The sequence below is a fragment of the Quercus suber genome, unplaced genomic scaffold (genome assembly GCF_002906115.3).
Source record: "Quercus suber isolate HL8 unplaced genomic scaffold, Cork oak 2.0 scaffold_458, whole genome shotgun sequence".
Lineage (NCBI taxonomy): Eukaryota > Viridiplantae > Streptophyta > Magnoliopsida > Fagales > Fagaceae > Quercus > Quercus suber.
The window spans coordinates 121,582-141,050 of NW_027069909.1; the positions used below are offsets into that span (position 1 = coordinate 121,582).

The window sequence follows — 19,469 nt, forward strand, 5'->3', positions numbered from 1 at the left end:
TTTTTTTTGGGCTTTGCTTTGTTTGTTTTGTTGTTTTTTTCGATTTGGGTCTTCTTTATTTCTTTTTTCCTCATTTTTTGGGTTTAACTGTATGTGCCTTTTTTTTTTTTTTTTTTAATACATTTTTTCTTTTGTACTTGGCATGATTTTTATTTTTTAATATACTTGGGTGATTGCTTTTTTTTTTTTTTTTGGGTTGTTGTTTGTTTGTTTGTTGGTTTTTTATTTTTTATTTTTAATTGGGCATAATTTTTTAATAAGGACATATGAGTATATTTATACTTACTTTATTTTCTATCCTCCCAATTTTTATATAAAATTTTTCATTGAGTTTGGGGGCCTTTTGGGCACTAATTTGATCATGGTACACCTAAAAACCAGGAGAAATATATTAAGGGTTCCTACCTAGGGCACCTCTAGCAACTTGGGGAAGTCCCTCAAGCCAAAGCTCACTAACATTACATTTCAAAACATTTTACTATACAATCATTGGCATGATTTTATTCTTGCTAATAAAACAAAAGGTGAAATTGCAGTTCACTGAGTTGACCAGATCTTTAATATTACTCACAATTTGATCAACATCCACGCCAGGGTTTTTTTTAGGCTTGGAAACAACTTCCATTATACTTTCTACATCACCGTTAAATACAAACTGTCTAGTATCCTTAACGAAATGAGATTGTAGCAAATGTTTAAACCTCAGCTTTGCAATTGTTTCTCACATTGTTGCTTGAAACTCAAGCTAGACTTGGCCTTTTCCTTTGACTAGGTAGCATTCATGTACATTACTGATTACTCTACCTTGTTTGGTCCCAAATTGTACTTGTTTCTACCAGCACACTTATTTTTGTGTTTGGCAAATTGATGGACGAGGAGGTATATCCACTCTCATGTGAGAGAGAGAACTCATGTATCCGAAATATGATATATTTTTTCCTAATGAACCTCATTTCGTTAATGAATTTAATTTTAATTCTAGTTTGTTACTATTGGGTTTTGTACACATTCTCTCTAAACTACCGACCTTCTTATTGAAACTCGATTTTACCCATTGTTCCTTCTTTTTTTATTTAATTTTTTTTCTTTTTTATTTTTAATTAGATAATTGGGGTGAGAAGATTTTAACCTTGAATGTTTCGTTGTGTTAGATATATTATAGTCTAAGTGGCCTAAACCAATTGCAGATCTATGTATTTGTAGAATAAACTTAATCTTGAGTTAGTCTAGGGTTAGTCAAGTTCTCTATAATATATAAATCATACATAAATCATACATTGTGTTCATTATAACACAAAGTATTTACGTCAAATATCTAGTTGTTGAAGAACTTTCACATCGTGAATGTAAGTCATCAGGCCGAATCACGTAATCTTCATATTTGTTCTCTTTCATACTTCCGCTCATCATTCAATAATCCCACACAATCACACAACTTTAACAATTGAAAATATAAGAAGGTGCTTACTAGTTAATCTCCAAGGTTTTGGGCTTATCCATTATTCCTAATGAGGAAAAAACACCACTTTTTATAGAAGAATCTCTTCAGACCTTCCTCTGGAGGAAATTGTGTGCTGAGGGAGTTGAAGAGACTACAAAGCATAAAATAATGAAATAATTAATTTTGAAACGATTGCAAAGCTTGAGCTATGCTCACCTTATTGCATATATATATATGATGTCTAATACTAGGGCAATACGTGGTGATAATACTAATCCTTAATCATAGTATTATGTCGGTATGATATATCATGGAATTTTTGGTGTACTAAAATTATCAGTTCATTTTGATATTTTATTTTCTCACAAATATCATTCACCTATAATCTAACTTCTAAGTATTGAATTGAAAATAACATAAAAAGGAAAACATGTCAGAACATTTTTTTAAGCTACCCCACAATACTAACAGTCAAATTGCAAGCACTTCCTAACAATCTCCTTTTTTTTTTTTTTTTTTTTTTTTTTTTTTTAAAGTTTAACTACAAAATTGGTTATAGCTTTAAGATTATAACCTTACTCAATATTTTTTTAAATTGCAATCTACTATTAGGTTATATTNCATCACACCAATAGAACTCAAACCCATGAGGGCTCCAGCAATTGATGGAGTCAACATGGTCCCAGTTACTGGCAGCAACATTCCAGCAGCAATTGGAATTCCAACCTGTATATAAGCACCAATGGCATAAGACAAACTTTTCTTCAAGAGCAAGCAAAGCAAATACCATATCTTTCCAAACAATTTGCAAATAAATGACATAGAAGGGTCAGAAACAAATGCTAAATCTTGTGAATTAAGATAAGCACCTGAATAAGTGGGGAAAGTGGTGACCAAGGCTGACATTAATCAGAACAGAGACCAGAGAACACACAGAAGCTGAGTGCTAAAATAAATCCTGTAGGGTTCTAATTTGCAAAGACTCAAAAAGGAAGAAGGTGGTTTGGGAATAGAGGATAGGAAGAGGAAAAACAAGAAATGGTATATGAACATTGCTTCTTAAGTGCTTGCACTAACACTGCTCAAATGAACTAAAAAATAAAATAAAAGGAGAAGAACAAAGGAAACAGCTATGCTTTGATGCGGAAAAACACTTACTATGTTGTATGCGAAAGCCCACCAGAGATTTTGCTTGACAGTCTTCATCGTTAGCCTGCTAAGCTCCAAAGCATCAAGCAACTGCATGGAGGTGATCTAGGTCAACCAACCAATATACAGTACACGATCCCAAATCAACATGAAGGATTACTTATAATGGGATCAGATAAAGCTTTGTGATACAGCATTTTCACAAAATACACATTATAGGATAGCTTTTCATTACTACACAGAGGCTAATTGAAAAAGAACAAGTTGGGGAAAAAAACGTTAATGCTTGAATATGATTTGGAGATTTAAGAATTTCCAACCAATTAGCCTAGTTTCTGGGTCTATAAGATCATTGCTTAAGTTCTAGACGGTTTAGGAGAAGGTGGTGTCAGATTCTCAAAATGCTTTTGTTAACAGATTTTAGATTCTGTCCTTATTCGAAACAAGTGTTTAGACAGCAAACTGAAATCGGAAACTCCAGGGGTGTAGTGCAAGCTTGACTTGGAGAAAGTGATGACTTGCATAATTTGGCATAATTTATCACTTCTCAACTTTAAACTTTAGTCTAATTTTATTTATTTTTGTTGATTTTAGACTTCATTATTGTTATTTAAATTTTATTGCAGATTTGAAGGAAATAAAGATTTAACCAAATAAAAGAGACATGAAGCAGTTAGAGAGAGGCAGCTGAACACTAAAAAGAAAGAGGGCTGAAACAGAAAAAACGTTGGAGAAAAAGGCTGAAACAGAGCCATGTTTTGGGCTGAAAAGAGGAAGGTTTTTGGGCTGAAAAGTGGAACGTTTTTGGGCTGAAAAAGGGCAACACGTTTAGAAGAAAAGGGAGGCGCTGAAACTGAAAAGGGAGGCTGGACTGAAACAAGAGAAAAACGCTGAAACAGAGGGGCTGAAACAGAGGAAAAACGCTGAAACAGAGCAACGTTTTGGGCTGAAACAGAGGCTGAAACAGAGCAACGTTTTGGGCTGAAATAGGGGCTGAAAGGAGCAACGTTTTTGGGCTAAAAGGAGGACGTTTTTGGGCTGAAGAAAGCAAGGTATTGGGCTGAAACAATGAGCTGAAAAAGACAAACGTTTTGGGCTGAAAAGGGCACCACATCTAAAAGGAAAAAGGGCACCACGGCTGGAAAAAAAAAGGTGGAGGCGCTGAAAGAAAGGGGGCTGAAGCAGAAGAAAAAGGAGGCCGAAACAGAAAAGAGAAAGAGCTGAAACAGAGAAAAAAGGGAGGGCTGAAGCAGAAAGGAGGCTAAAGCAGATTTTTGTGTTCCTTTTTTCCTTCAAATCTTCTTAGAAACATTATGGTGAATTCGTTTCTGTTGAGTTTAATTTTCAGCATGAACTAAATTTTCTTTATTCTAGGAAAACGATGTAATCTAGTTCCGAACTATGCTTGCTTTTCTATGTTAATTTGAATTAATTCTTTTCATGTTTGTCTGATTTATTCTGAGTTTATTGCTTCTAATTAACCGGCCATTAATTAGATGATTTTGATTTTGTGATTTGCTATCGAAAGAGGGAATTATAGATAGATATTGAATATTTCGGCATAGGTAAATATAGAGATCGAAAGACTTGTATGAACTTGTGTAGTATTAAAATCATTGGTCTTAATGCTTTCTTACTTTATTAAATTGCATACTCTTGTGTAAATTGATGAACAAGAATGTTTCCAATTGACTGTCGAAAGAGGCTTTTGGATGTTTTTTGGAGATTGCTAACAAACAGAGAGAATTAAATTAAATTAGCTAGATGAGTAAAGCATAGTGAGGGATTAGGTGAAATCGATTTCCTAGAAGTTTTCTTCCCATTAATTTGATCTTTGAACAACATATTTTTTTTCCTCTGCTTATTTTCTTTATTTTGATTTTATTTTAAATTCCAATTACAACAACCTTAGTGACTTCTCTAGATAAAATCGAGATTAGCATAATTTTGGTATTTGTCAAAAGTAAGTTACCATCCCTGAGGACGATACTCTTCTCATCACTTTACTATAAAACTACGATACTGTGCACTTGCAGTTTTGCACCGATCAGAAAGCCTACAATCATGTAAATTGGAACTTCCTCATTTATATTTTGCATAGGTTTGATTTGAATGCAAAGTGGAGGAAGTAGGGTTAATGGGCCTCTTACAAGGTCAGTCATGGAAGAACATTTGGAATGGGTGAGATAAATTTTCACATTTGCTTTTCTGTTTTAGTTAATGGTAGTCTGAGCAGATTCTTCACAGCTCTCAGGGTTTGAGGTAGGGAATCCCGCTATCTCCTCTATTATTTATTATTGTTATGGAAGATTTGAGTAGATTGATGGAAAGGATAGTTGAGAGGGGGGGGGGGTATATTTCAGGTTTCACAGTTGGGACTTCAACTGCTACTATGCTTATGATTTTGCATCTATTCTTTGCAGATGATAAGCTAGATCAGCTTTGGCATTTGAAGGATTTTGTGTGTGTGTGGTTTCAAGCAGTTTAAGGATTGAAGATTAACTTGGGGAAGTCAGAATTGGTTCTGGTTGGTAATGTGCAGAATGCGGCAAAACCTGGCAAGTATTCTAGACTGTAAGGTGTTGACTTTACCTTTGAAATATTTGGTTCTTCCATTAGGCTCTACTTTCAAAGAGAAGACTGTGTGGAACTCTATAGTGTAAAAAATGGAATGATGCCTTGCAGGATGGAAGAGGCTTTATCTCTCTAAGGGAGGCAGAATCACACTAATCAAGAGCACATTATCCAATTTGCCTACATATCCTTATTTCCTATTCCCATGGGAGTAGCCTGTCATATAGAGAAAATACAGTGGGGCTTCCTGTGGGGTGGAGTAGGGGATGGATTTAAGTTTCATTTGGTTAATTGGAAAAATAATTTGTTAACTAATTCAATGTCAGGGCTTGGCACAAAAACTGTCTTGTTTAGTGAGGCCACACTGGGGAAATGACTTTGGCAGTATGCCTTGGAGAAGGAGGCCTTATGGAGAAAGGTAGTGGACCAAAAATATTGCAGTATATGGGGATTGGTGTTCTGGTATGGTAAGGGCCTTATGGAGTCAGTCAATGGAAGACCATTTGAAATGGGTGAGATAAATTTTCTTGCTTCATCAGTTTCAAGTGGGTGTGGGTCTAGTATAAGGTTCTGGCATGATTCTTGGTGTGGTGGTCAACCACTAAAGGAGCTTTGTCCAGAGTTATTTTGTACTACTTGTAACAAAGAGGCTTCAGTGGCTGATATGTTATGTTTTTGGAGAATACTTTCCACTAAGAAGTTAGTTCTGTTAGAATTGTACAAAATTGTGAGTTGGACTCCTTCGTATATTTTATGGACACAATTTACTCATTTAAAGTAAGAAGAGGTGGGGTAGATAAACTATATTGGAATCCGTCTAGAAGGAAAAAGTTCGAAGTTAAAAACATATTATAAAATGCCCAAAGTCCCAACTAAAGTGGCCTTCTTTCTTTGGACAGCAGCACTGGGTAGAATTTTAACTGTGGATAATCTCAGAAAGCGGCTATTAACTGTTGTAGAATGATTTTGTGTGTAAGAGGGCGGGGGAAATATGAATCATCCACTTCTCCATTGTGCTGTTGAAAAGCTTTGGAGCATTGTTTTCAGTCTTTTTGGGGTTCATTGGTTATGGCATGTGTAGTGAAGCTTTTAGCATGCTGGCAGGACAGATTTAGTAGATGCAGCAATGTAGGCATTTGGAATGTGTTCCCTCGCTAATGTGGTGTATTTGGAGAGAAGCCAGGAGCTTTGAAGGTTGTGAAAATTCTGTCTTGCCCCTAAAACTTTTATTCTTCAACTCTTTATTTGAGTGGATAAATGCTTTAGTTCTAATCTCCTTTGCAAGTTTAACTAATATGCTTGATAATTGTTGTTGGACTTATGGTTAAGTGATTAAATTCATCATTTCTTAATAGCTTAAGTTTTTAGGAAAATCGGTTATTTAACATGGTATCAGAACAGGAGATCTTGAGTTCGATTCCTAGTTTTACTCTATCTCCCATTTAAAATGTTAAATTCTCACTTGTTGAGCCCCCACTTATTAAGGGGAAGTCTAGGCCCACAAGTGAAGGAGAGTGTTAGACCTATGGTTAAGTGATTAAATTCATCATTTCTTAATAGCTTAAACTTTTGGGACAATCAGTAATTTAACAGTTGTAATTTCAAAGTTTAATGTTTGTGTACCTCTTGTATTCATCCAATGCACATAGGATTCACTTCTTTGCCTTTATATAATGAAATATTTACTTACTTAAAAAAGAAAAGAAAAAAGAGACAGATTTTAGTACAGGCATGCTTTCTGTGAGCCATGTGCCTCAAGAAAAAGGCATACCCACTGTCAGCCCATTGAATAAAAGGACTCTTATTTTATTCATGGGAAAGCACTTCTGTTTTGCCTTGTTTCTTCTTTGTGCCAAGCTGCGCCTTCAGTATTGTACATCTTGAATTTCTTAGTTAATGTTATGCAGAGAAGCAAACCCAATATCCAAAAAATATAAAGTTCAGAACTGAATATGTAAATGAAATTCTAAGCAGCAAAGAAAACAAATGTGCATCATATGAGACAAAACAAAGTCCAGCAATTGGATTCCTGGCTAATTAACGAAGCTAAATTCTCAAGAACAAAACATTTAAGAGCAAGTTACACAGTTTTTAAAAGTGAGTTTGAGAGATATCTTTCTTTTCTTTTGTTTTCTTTTTTTCCTCTTTTAAGTGTATAGTTCAAAAGATACCTGCGAGAGCCTGTTGCCCATCAGCACAATAGAAGACACCTCACTAGCAGCTCCTACACCCCCACCCATAGCAATTCCAACGTCTGATGAAGCCAAGGCTGCAGCATCATTAATTCCATCACCAACCATGGCTACAACATTCTGATCCTTCTGAAGCTCGCTTATGAATTTCTTCTTCTCATCGGGTTTAACTCCAGAGAGCACCTGCAATCACAGCATGTTTATGACATTTTACCATGAAAAATCTCTTATGTACTAATATAAAATTCATTGTTGAATGTTATTGATTGTTTCATTACTTTGCAACAATCAACCCTACTATAGTGGCAGTTAAAAGGGGGAGAAGGTGGACGGGGGAGGGGTGGGGGGTGGCGAATTTCAAACCAACTGGTTCCTTACAGATCCCAAACATCTCACTCATAAACCTAGTGTGAACACCCCTCTATCTCAAAGAATCATCGTCATAAAAAAAAAAGGCAAGGAATAAGATTCCACACTTTCTGAATTATGATGTCTCTTAACTCCATGTCCCCTTCTTGCGAAGAGTTCCTTCATTTTACTTGGCATAACCCACAAAGCTCCATAAAGGGCAAAAACCAATGTCCAAAGCTCCCTGTCTACTAAACAATGAAGAAAAAAATGATTAATTGTCTCCCTGGCAGCTTATACACTTGTAACTCAACCTCCCCAGCTTGCTAAGAGTTTCTTCACCAAACTTGGCATAATCCACAAAGCTAGACATAGGGAAAAAACCAATGATCAAAGCTCCTCACTACTACACATTAAAGAAGAGATGATTAACTGTCTTTCTAATCAGCATAGAATCTGCCACAAAAGCTCTCTTTATCTAGAAATTCTTTCTTCAATTTACTTAACCATGGTCGATCCTCTGCCTTAAAAAGCAGAGATCTCATTGTTACTATCATCCGCTCGATCTCTGTTGAAGGAACTCGATCACCACAGAGCACTACCTCTCCAACCCCCACCAAAACTGCACCAACCACTACCACTGTCACTGAAGGATCTCAGTCATTTCTGGCAAAACCAATTTCATCAAAATAACTTGGGAGTTCGAAATTCTTTCAAATAACATTAAGTTTTACATACCAGCCAAGATACTAAAAAATCACCAAAATTGCTAGCACAAACCAAACTCCCCAAAATTAAAGTGATACATTTCAAGGGTGTTATATGTACTAGTTTGGTTATATATTCTAGCCATTTCGACAATACGATATTGATAACTTTATTAGGTACTTCCTACTTTACTCTTAAACAAAATCTTCTATAGAAGTCTTCTAGTTCTAAAAGTTTTAATGGTTTTTTTTTTTATAGGTAATAAAGATATATATTCAAAAACACTACCTTATGCAGAAAAACATAAGGCAGCGAGAAAAATACGAAGGGAAAGAAAAAAGTATAAAGATAATGAAAATAAAAGATACTAAGTACATAAGAGAGAGCTAAGGAACATAGGGAGAGAATCACTAGAGGTGAGTCCTTAAGCCCTAGACTAGTCAAACAAAGTGCCACTGAAAGAGGCCAGTAGCTGGTCATCCGAGCTTTCCATGTCCTCAAACATCCTCCTATTTCGCTCCCTCGAAAGACACCACATCAAGCATAATGGAACTAAATTCCAAATGCTAGACACATGCTTCCCAGGCCAATTCCACCAACCAAATATAGTATCCACAACCGATCTTGGCAAACACCAAACTCCACAGCCGATAAGCCTTTCCACAATGAAGTAACAAATGATCCACCATCTCCCCACTACTACGGCACATGATACACCAATTGACAAGAACCAACCCTCTGCCCCTCAAAATATCACCTGTAAGGATCCTATCTCATACAGCAGTCCACGCAAAGAAGAAAACACGCCGAGGAGCCTTAACCTTCCAAACACCTTTCCAAGGAAAAATAATGGGCAATGGGCTTCTCAACTTATAGTAAAACGAACGAATATCAAAGTCCCCATTCTTTGTCAACTTCCATCGCATACAATCTCCGTTCTCAGTAGGAGGTAAATTTAAGTCCAGGGTACAGAGAAAATCATCCACACCACCCATTTCCCAATCATTTGGTCTCCTAATAAAATGAACATCCTAGCTTCTCGGCTCCTCTAACCCCAACCGCTCAAGAGAAGAGGCCACCGATGCCTCTTTATTGGATGCAATCCCATACACCCTCGGAAAAGTCAAATGAAGTGGAGAATCCCCACACCATTGATTTGTCCAAAGCTTCACGCTATCACCCACCCTTACCTCAAAGAAAATATTCTTGCTAAAATCCTCCCATCCCATACGGATACTTCTCCACAAGCCACACCCATGCACCCCTCTACCTAGCTTGAACGTCCATCCCTCCCATTCTTCCCCAAACTTGAGAGCTACAACCCTTTTTCAAAGCCTTGTCTCCTTAATCCCAAACCGCCATAACCACTTTCCTAGTAAGGCTTTATTAAAAGTAGTTAATTTCCTTACTCCTAACTCACCATTTTTCAAAGGTGCACACACCTTATCCCAACCTACTAAATGAAACTTGGAGTCCCCCCACAAGAAATCCCTTTGCAACCTCTCAATTTTATTACCCACATGCGTAAGGATGGTAAAAAGAGACAAATAGTAAGTGGGGAGACTAGATAAAGTTCTTTTAAGTAATGTTAGTCTTTCATCTTTTGACAAATATAACTTCTTTCAACCGGCCAACTTATGCCCAATTTTCTCCAAGATAGGATTCCAAACAATGGGGGACTTGTAGGACGCCCCCAATGGCATACCAAGACAGTTCATAGGCAAAGACCCAATCCGGCATCCCAAGATCTCTGACAGGGCATGGACATTAGGAACCTTCCCAATGGGAACCATCTCACTCTTCACTGCATCAATCTTTAAACCTATCACTGCTTGGAAACAAAGAAGAAGCATCCGAACATGTAGAATCTGCTCCTCATCAGCATCGCAAAACAGAATCGTATCATTCGTGAACAAAAGATGCGAGACACAAATCCCTCCCCCCTGTCTACCATCGGCCCTAAAGCCGCAAAACAAACTAGCCCCTTCAGTTCTTTTCAACATCTTACTAAAGACCTCCATTATAACCAGAAACAACATGGGAGATAGCGGGTCCCCTTGATAGAAACTAATCTTCATTTCCTTGTTGAAACTTGTGGCTTTTTAGTAGCTTTGTCTTTCTTTCCAGGTGGGACACTAGCCTTTATTTTGGCTGTCTATTGCCTATCAAGTCATGAAATGTTTATTTTCCCTTACACTTGATTGACTGGTTCCAAAGTTGTAATTGTATGCCCTCCTGGGCTTGTCTCAAGGGGTAGGGGCAGTGTTAAATCTTTTGTCTCTTATCTTGTGGATGTCATGTCTTTTCCTAATTAGAGGCTTCATTGGAATCTTAAATGGTTTTTTTTTTTTTTATAGGTAATAAAGATATATATTCAAAAACACTACCTTATGCAGAAAAACATAAGGCAGCGAGAAAGATACTAAGTACATAAGAGAGAGCTAAGGAACATAGGGAGAGAATCACTAGAGGTGAGTCCTCAAGCCCTAGACTAGTCAAACAAAGTGCCACTGAAAGAGGCCAGTAGCTGGTCATCCGAGCTTTCCATGTCCTCAAACATCCTCCTATTTCGCTCCCTTGAAAGACACCACATCAAGCATAATGGAACTAAATTCCAAATGCTAGACACATGCTTCCCAAGCCAATTCCACCAACCAAATATAGTATCCACAACCGATCTTGGCAAACACCAAATTCCACAGCCGATAAGCCTTTCCACAATGAAGTAACAAATGATCCACCATCTCCCCACTACTACGGCACATGATACACCAATTGACAAGAACCAACCCTCTGCCCCTCAAAATATCACCTGTAAGGATCTTATCTCATACAGCAGTCCACGCAAAGAAGAAAACACGCCGAGGAGTCTTAACCTTCCAAACACCTTTCCAAGGAAAAATAATGGGCAATGGGCTTCTCAACTTATAGTAAAACGAACGAATATCAAAGTCCCCATTCTTTGTCAACTTCCATCGCATACAATCTCCGTTCTCAGTAGGAGGTAAATTTAAGCCCAAGGTACGGAGAAAATCATCCACACCACCCATTTCCCAATCATTTGGTCTCCTAATAAAATGAACATCCTAGCTTCTCCGCTCCTCTAACCCCAACTGCTCAAGAGAAGAGGCCACCGATGCCTCTTTATTGGATGCAATCCCATACACCCTCGGAAAAGTCAAATGAAGTGGAGAATCCCCACACCATTGATTTGTCCAAAGCTTCACGCTATCACCCACCCTTACCTCAAAGAAAATATTCTTGCTAAAATCCTCCCATCCCATACGGATACTTCTCCACAAGCCACACCCATGCACCCCTCTACCTAGCTTGAACGTCCATCCCCCCCATTCTTCCCCAAACTTGAGAGCTACAACCCTTCTCCAAAGCCTTGTCTCCTTAATCCCAAACCGCCATAACCACTTTCCTAGTAAGGCTTTATTAAAAGTAGTTAATTTCCTTACTCCTAACTCACCATTTATCAAAGGTGCACACACCTTATCCCAACCTACTAAATGAAACTTGGAGTCCCCCCACAAGAAATCCCTTTGCAACCTCTCAATTTTATTACCCACATGCGTAAGGATGGTAAAAAGAGACAAATAGTAAGTGGGGAGACTAGATAAAGTTCTTTTAAGTAATGTTAGTCTTTCATCTTTTGACAAATATAACTTCTTTCAACCGGCCAACTTATGCCCAATTTTCTCCAAGATAGGATTCCAAACAATGGGGGACTTGTAGGACGCCCCCAATGGCATACCAAGACAGTTCATAGGCAAAGACCCAATCCGGCATCCCAAGATCTCTGCCAGGGCATGGACATTAGGAACCTTCCCAATGGGAACCATCTCACTCTTCAGTGCATCAACCTTTAAACCTATCACTGCTTGGAAACAAAGAAGAAGCATCCGAACATGTAGAATCTGCTCCTCATCAGCATCGCAAAACAGAATCGTATCATTCGTGAACAAAAGATGCGAGACACAAATCCCTCCCCCCTGTCTACCATCGGCCCTAAAGCCGCAAAACAAACTAGCCCCTTCAGTTCTTTTCAACATCTTACTAAAGACCTCCATTATAACCAGAAACAACATGGGAGATAGCGGGTCCCCTTGATAGAAACTAATCTTCATTTCCTTGTTGAAACTTGTGGCTTTTTAGTAGCTTTGTCTTTCTTTCCAGGTGGGACACTAGCCTTTATTTTGGCTGTCTATTGCCTATCAAGTCATGAAATGTTTATTTTCCCTTACACTTGATTGACTGGTTCCAAAGTTGTAATTGTATGCCCTCCTGGGCTTGTCTCAAGGGGTAGGGGCAGTGTTAAATCTTTTGTCTCTTATCTTGTGGATGTCATGTCTTTTCCTAATTAGAGGCTTCATTGGAATCTTGACCCCTGACAACCTTTTTTCATGGAACCCTGTGTGGCGCTCAAAGATCCCTCCTAAAGTTGCGTTCTTTTCTTGGACTGCTGCCTTAGGCAAGATTTTGACCCTTGATAGACTATGGAATAAGGGTGTCCCCGTCATGGATTGGTGTTATGTGTAAAAGAAGCATAAATCGGTAAACCATCTTCTTCTTCATTGTCCCATTGCCTTCTAGCTATGGTCTATGGTTTGGATCCTTTTTGGTGTGATTTGGGTGATGCCTCAAAGTGTTGCAGACTTAGCTGCATCTTGGCAGGGTCCATTTAGACAGTGCAATATAGACCTATGGTGGGCTGTCCCACATTGTGTGTTATGGTGTCTTTGGCGGGAAAGGAGCAGTAGATGCTTTGAGGGAACGGAACAATCGATTCTTGAGATTAAATCTCTCCTCCTCCACTCTTTGTTTGCTTGGTGTTTTGTTTTCTCTTCTCTTTCTTGCTCTAATCTTTTTGTTATGCTCGATTATTGTAATTTTCGATCTTGATGTAACCCTTTCCATGTACGCTCCTGGTCTACTTAGGGCCTTTGATTAATGATATTTTGTTATTTATAAAAAAAAGAAAAAGAAAAAAGAACTCACCCATCAAAGCAAGGGTAACTGTTCTTGTAGGTGTTACATGATTCCAAAGACAATAAGTACGAAAAAGTGACATGGTGATACAACTATGGAAGATTAATTTGCTCTTAGTTTGTATATTTGCCAATTTAATTATTTTATGGGAGTCCACATGTGAGGTCTAATTGAAGTAAAATTCATGTGGTTTTAAAGGTCTAAGTATGAGGCTTTCACGGTTAAAACTGATTTTTATTTGGATTTTTATTTTATTAGTTATGATCAATTTTGTAGTCAGGGCAAATCTATAATTTCCACAATTCATGCAAATTAACAGAATTTTCTAGAAGATTCTAAGTATCTTAGGTTTTATTTTCTATGTTTTATTAGGTTTTTGTTTACTAGTCAAACTAGTAGTCCTATTATGACTAAGAGTCCTAATACTACTAGTACAAAAAAGAGCTTGAATATATTTGTGCTCAAAGTATTCAACAGAAATAGGAGTTGATTGATAAAATTATCGAGTGTCTTGAGCATTGAGGCATGTTGGCCTTTGTGTGATGTTTTCTCTCTTTCTCTTCTGTCTCTCACTTTTCTTCTTTTCATCTTTCTTATGGTACTGTTTACGGGTACCGTTCATACAACCCCTAACAAACCATAAAAACCTCTTTTTTTTTTTTCTTCTTCCTTAAATTCTGAAATCCCCACATTATTTTTGCTACCAAATAACTCATGAAATCACCTTTTAATTCCAAACACAATTTTGTAGGTTTTTTTATTAGGAAAGGACAACTCATCAAGGGCTATTACTTGCTCCCATAAGTCATGTAGCCCTTTTGAGTTTCTCTTCTCATAATAAATCTCATTAGTCTGGCTCCATCTAGACTATAAAACCAACATTCATCCTAACAAGCTCATTCATCTTCCACCAAAGGATATGACAAAGAGGACTTTTGTGATAGAATGGGAATATGCTATGACATATTGATGCCCTTCGGGTGACAGCTTATCAATAACTGGCCACAGCACTGCTCCCAACATGACCATAAGAAGGTTGAGGTATATGTGGACAACGTAATTGTGAAATCAAAGGATAATCAACACATTGCAAACTAAAGGATAATTGAATATCTCATACCTTTTCTTTTGGAATACCAACAACGGACCCAACATACTCGGCAGTACTTCTCTTGTCCCCAGACAGCATATATATGTTAATTCCCTGCCTAGTCAAAGATTCAACGACACATCCAGCATCTTCCCTTATTTGATCCTCAAAATAAATAAGACCAGCAAGCGCATTATCTACTCCAACATAGACGACAGACTGATTCTTAACATCCTCCACTTCTTGAAATGGATTCTCATTAACTCCATGCCTAAAGAAAAAAAGTATATATATTATTATGATTTTATTTTTATTTTTAAAAAATTCAAAATTCAAAATTCAAAATTCAAAATTCAAAATTCAAAATTCAAAATTCAAAAAAAAAAAAAAAAAACCATTTATTTTTAAAAAATTCAAAATTCAAAATTCAAAATTCAAAATTCAAAATTCAAAATTCAAAATTCAAAAAAAAAAAAAAAAAACCTCCAAATCCCACTGTTAGAAGCAATTTATAGATTCCTTCAAGTATTTTAATTGTTAACCAAGGTCCAAGGGTAAACCAAAGAAAATGGATTTCTCTTTTATATATATACAAGGTCAACAGATTTAACTTTATTGCATACCTCATGTGAACGTTCTTGTGGAGATAAATGGATCATAATCATAATGAGTAGCATCTTTATTCCAAATAATCGTAGACCCATGATTGAGAGAAAAATGTTCAAAGGGAATAATAGCAAATTTATATAAAAGAAGATGGGGAGAAGAAAACTCAAAGAGGTAGAGGAAGGTTGGAGGAAGAGTGACAGTAAGGTGGGGATTAATAGTGGGAAGAAGAAGAAGAAGAGTGAAAAAGGAGGGGAAGAGTTGGAGGGAGAGTAATGGTTAGATAAGAAATAATGGGGAGAAGAAAAGTTGAAAAAAAGAAGGGGAATGGTTAAGTAAAATTAAATGAATGGATTGGTAAAGGTGCTTGCGGTTGGATTTGCAAGGTTGCTTACAATATTTGATATTATATCCAAAAAGTTCCCCCATATTTAGGAGGGAAAAGGAATTTCGTTTCGAATTTGAATTGGTGAAATCTTAAATATGAAAGGTAGTTTTGGAAACTTATAGTTTAACATAACAGAACGGTCTTCTTTAAAAGTTTGAATTCTAGAAGATGGATTAAAAAGCTGTGACAGAGTTTTACTATTCAGAAAGAAAAGAAGAGAGAGAGAGAGAGAGAGAGAAGACTAAACAAGAAGAAGCATAAAAAGAAATCATGTACATTAAAAAGAGCAGATGGAATGCAGAGCAGAATCCATACAGGGTAGGACATTACAGACATGAAGATCCATTGCAATAAAGTCCAAATGCAATGAAAAGAATTGTGGATATTCTAAAGTGGAGCCCAGTCAGATATAAAAGAGATAAATGCTACAATACCTTTGAATCCAGTCCAGTGTGCCAACAGAGACCTTTTTGTTCTCAATGATTCCTACAGTACCAGACCCAGGTTCTTCAAAGAATGTTCCATCCACCAAAAAAAAAAAAAAAAAAAAGACTACCTAATGCATTAGAAGCCCAATAATGCATGCCTTGGGAACAATATAATCTATTCTAGAACCCTGTAATGATCATTAGAAAAAAAAAAGAAAAAAAAGAAGGTATTGTTCGTCATGTGAGGTCATTTTCTCAAGACAGAATGAGAAATCTATACAAAACATGTGAAAAGTACTTCCAACCCAGGCAGAAGCTGGAGCTAGAAAATACAGCAGCATAAAGAAGCCAGATGCTTCCAGTCAGGGTTCTACAAACCCCTTAGAAAAGCTGAAACTGTCCAACTAATTGTTGAGCATAGATTATCAGGTGTTGCAACTTGCAAATAGCATATTAAACCCGTCCACTGCATGAAGACTGACAAGGACTGAGAGAAAGACAATCTAAATTGGTAATTAAACATTCACTTAATAGACACCTTACTTTTTCTAGTGACCATGAATCTCAGCAGAAAGTTAACAAACTGTTGGTTCCTATTAATAAATTAATATTATTGTAAAAAATAAAAAATAAAAAAGGGGGGAGCAAACAAAAAAGACCCGCAAGAACATGGACTCCCAAAAATTTCACAATGGCAATATGATTCCACTTCTTTATATGATATTTTATATGTTAAGATAATGGTTAAATGAATAAATTCACTATTTCCTAACACCCTATGCTTTTGGACAAGTGGTAGTTTATCATGGTATCAGAATAGGTGGCCCTAAATTTGAACCTTGTCTTCATTCTACCTCCAAGTTAAGAAGTTCGAATTATCATGTGTTGAGCTCCACTTATTAAAGGGGAGTCTAGACCCACATGTGAGTAAAAATAATAGAATAATGGTAAAATTATTAAATTCATCAATTTCTAAAAACAAAAACTTTTGGGACAAGTGATAGGTTATATATTTTGATAAGTAAATAACTCCATTATATATACACACGTTAGTAAAATTTAATCTATGGATGTTAACACATATATGAAACATTTTTTTAACAAATCTTACATTAAAAAAAAAAGAAAAAGAAAAAAAAGAGGTCGAATCAATTCAGATACAGGATCAAAGGGGACCAATGTTGCCAAAACAATCATGATACAAGAAACCCAATCAAAGGAGACCAATTATGACATTATGACATTTGTACAAAACCTAGTGCACATATTATCAGTCCTCACAAACAAAAATAATTATATATATACCAATTGATCTTGATCACCCTCTTTATGATCCTCATCTCCACAAGTCACAACAACAATTATAAAGAGAGAGAGAGAAAAAAAATGTTTCAATTTTCCAAAATTCCATCTCAATTTAACACATTGAGGAACTTGTTCAGATCCGCCGCGTACATCCACGATTCAACCTTGTTGCTATCATTGCCCTGAGCCCGAGTTCAACTGCAAATCACATTGTAGAGCTTTGAAAGAGATACTCGGCCTTTTCAAACACAATGGGTGCCCCAAAATGCAGAATTTCTCATCTTCGCTCGAGTCTTCTCCTTCCCTATTCTTGATCTCTATTCTCTCTTCCTTTTGCTCCAGCAATGGTAGGGGAACTGGAACTCGAATGGATGGTAATGAATTTGAAAAATTGAAAAAGCTCAAGTCCATTTTAAGCAAAATCTAATTGTCGACTCTAGAAGAAATAGAAACCGATGGTGAAGTATGTGTGAGAGAGAGAGAGATATAGAGAGATTGAGAGATCAGAAAGAGAGGGAGAGTGAGAGGGGAGAGGGTAATAAAAAAAAAAAAAAAAAGTTTTTTGGATTTTTTTTTATTTTTTTATTTTTTATTTTTAAGAAACTCAAATATACCAAAATGGCGTCATTTTTAAGACACCTAACAGCACAATGTGATAGATTAGATGAAACGCCTACATTGAACAAGAGTAAAACTTATAAGACTGAAATGAATAAAAAACGGTTACATAACTAAATTGAATTTTGGGCAAAGTTCGAGGGTGTAAATTGTAATTTTGCCATCTTTTTATTTTTACTCTGCTTTTTTGCAAACTTCTTGTAGTCTGCACATATTTAAAAAAGAAATGGATTGCCTCAATCCAAATGGAATGATCTTACAAACCTTTTATGAATATATCTGAAAACAATTGCAAAAACATAGAAGTTGAGATTAAGATTATCCATTGATGCAAATAGTCAAACTTGAAAGAAGATCATCTAGCAATTTCTGGTTCACAATAAACTTCAGACGACAAAACCTATTTTTCTAGGCAGACCGGCTGCATCCAGATATTCAGATATTGAAGGGTCATCTTAGACAATGAAAATTGGTGCACAAATCAAAGTCAAGATCATAGTGGTTTAGTTTATTCCAAATTCTAGAGATTGAAAGATTAAAAAACCATTGCATGGACTACATATGCTCTACATTTATAGAAGCTAAAAAGTTTAATGGATGACACACATTGATTAAGCTGGAATATATACAGTCTACAATAAAATCGAAAAGCTAAATGGAAAAGACATTCATCAAGTTACATAAGAATATACCTTTGCATTCTGACAATCAACAGCCCGAGCAGCTTCCACAATTGCTTTCCCAACCGGATGAACTGTATTTGTCTCGACTCCAGCAGCTAACTTGAGAACCTCAACTTCAGACCATGTATGATGAGCATTTTCTCTGTATTAAAACAATCCATTCATTGTTGGCAAAACCGAGTGATCAATGAAATTTTCCTTACTTTTGGATGTATAATCTTTCATCCAAGAACATTTCAGGATTCCAAATATTTTTTTTTTTTTTTTTTTTTTTTCTAATAGGTAATATAAAATTTATTAATCAAGGCTACTCCATGCAAGAAAAATGAAGTAGCAAATACATATATATATATACACACACAAAAACACAAAAGAAAGCAAACTCACAAAAACACAAAAGAAAGAAAACTATGTACAAATAAGAAGGGGTTTATCAAAAAAAAAATGTACAGGTAAGAAGGGAATCTAAAAACAATGCAATGGAATCATGTTTCATAGCATTATAGAATGCATCCATATTTTACACAAACCTAGCAGTTTCTTATGCCTTTCAACAATTCTTAATCCCGGAAAGTTCCCTATTCACTTAGGAGTTGGAAGTTAGTTTTCATGTGGTATGCTAGCATCAAAGAAAATCAAACGAGTAGGTTGCAAAACTCTTAATCATTACCACTATTTAGATGCATAACTGAAATAATAAAAATTCACTGAACACAAGGAATGTTACCATAAAAACATCATAATTCATTTACAGGGCTGAGGTCAAAGATGGCTAGCTAACTGCACTGCTTAAGCTACACTCCGTCTTACTCATGCCAGATCCCTCTTCACTACAAAATTAGACTCAAGCCTTAGATGGTTCTGAAACTATGATTCTGCATATAAGCAAAGGCTAAACTAAAAGGGCCAAAAGGGATAACAAATTCTCATTGTTGTATTAGATC

At 36.3% G+C, this 19,469-nt stretch overlaps 1 protein-coding gene across 1 annotated transcript in view; it reads right to left on the minus strand.

Moving 5' to 3' along the window:
• Window positions 1-1,994: 1,994 nt before the first annotated feature.
• The window catches only part of LOC112032422 (copper-transporting ATPase PAA1, chloroplastic), a 38,055-nt gene continuing 20,580 nt past the window's right edge, over window positions 1,995-19,469 (minus strand). Inside the window, exons 12-17 of the mRNA XM_065762434.1 lie at window positions 18,533-18,667; window positions 15,926-16,021; window positions 14,528-14,768; window positions 7,336-7,539; window positions 2,600-2,680; window positions 1,995-2,167 (exon numbers count right to left, since the gene is read on the minus strand). Coding sequence (XP_065618506.1) covers window positions 2,021-2,167; window positions 2,600-2,680; window positions 7,336-7,539; window positions 14,528-14,768; window positions 15,926-16,021; window positions 18,533-18,667 — 904 coding nt within the window. The 3' untranslated portion in view covers window positions 1,995-2,020. The remainder of the gene's footprint in view (window positions 2,168-2,599; window positions 2,681-7,335; window positions 7,540-14,527; window positions 14,769-15,925; window positions 16,022-18,532; window positions 18,668-19,469) is intronic.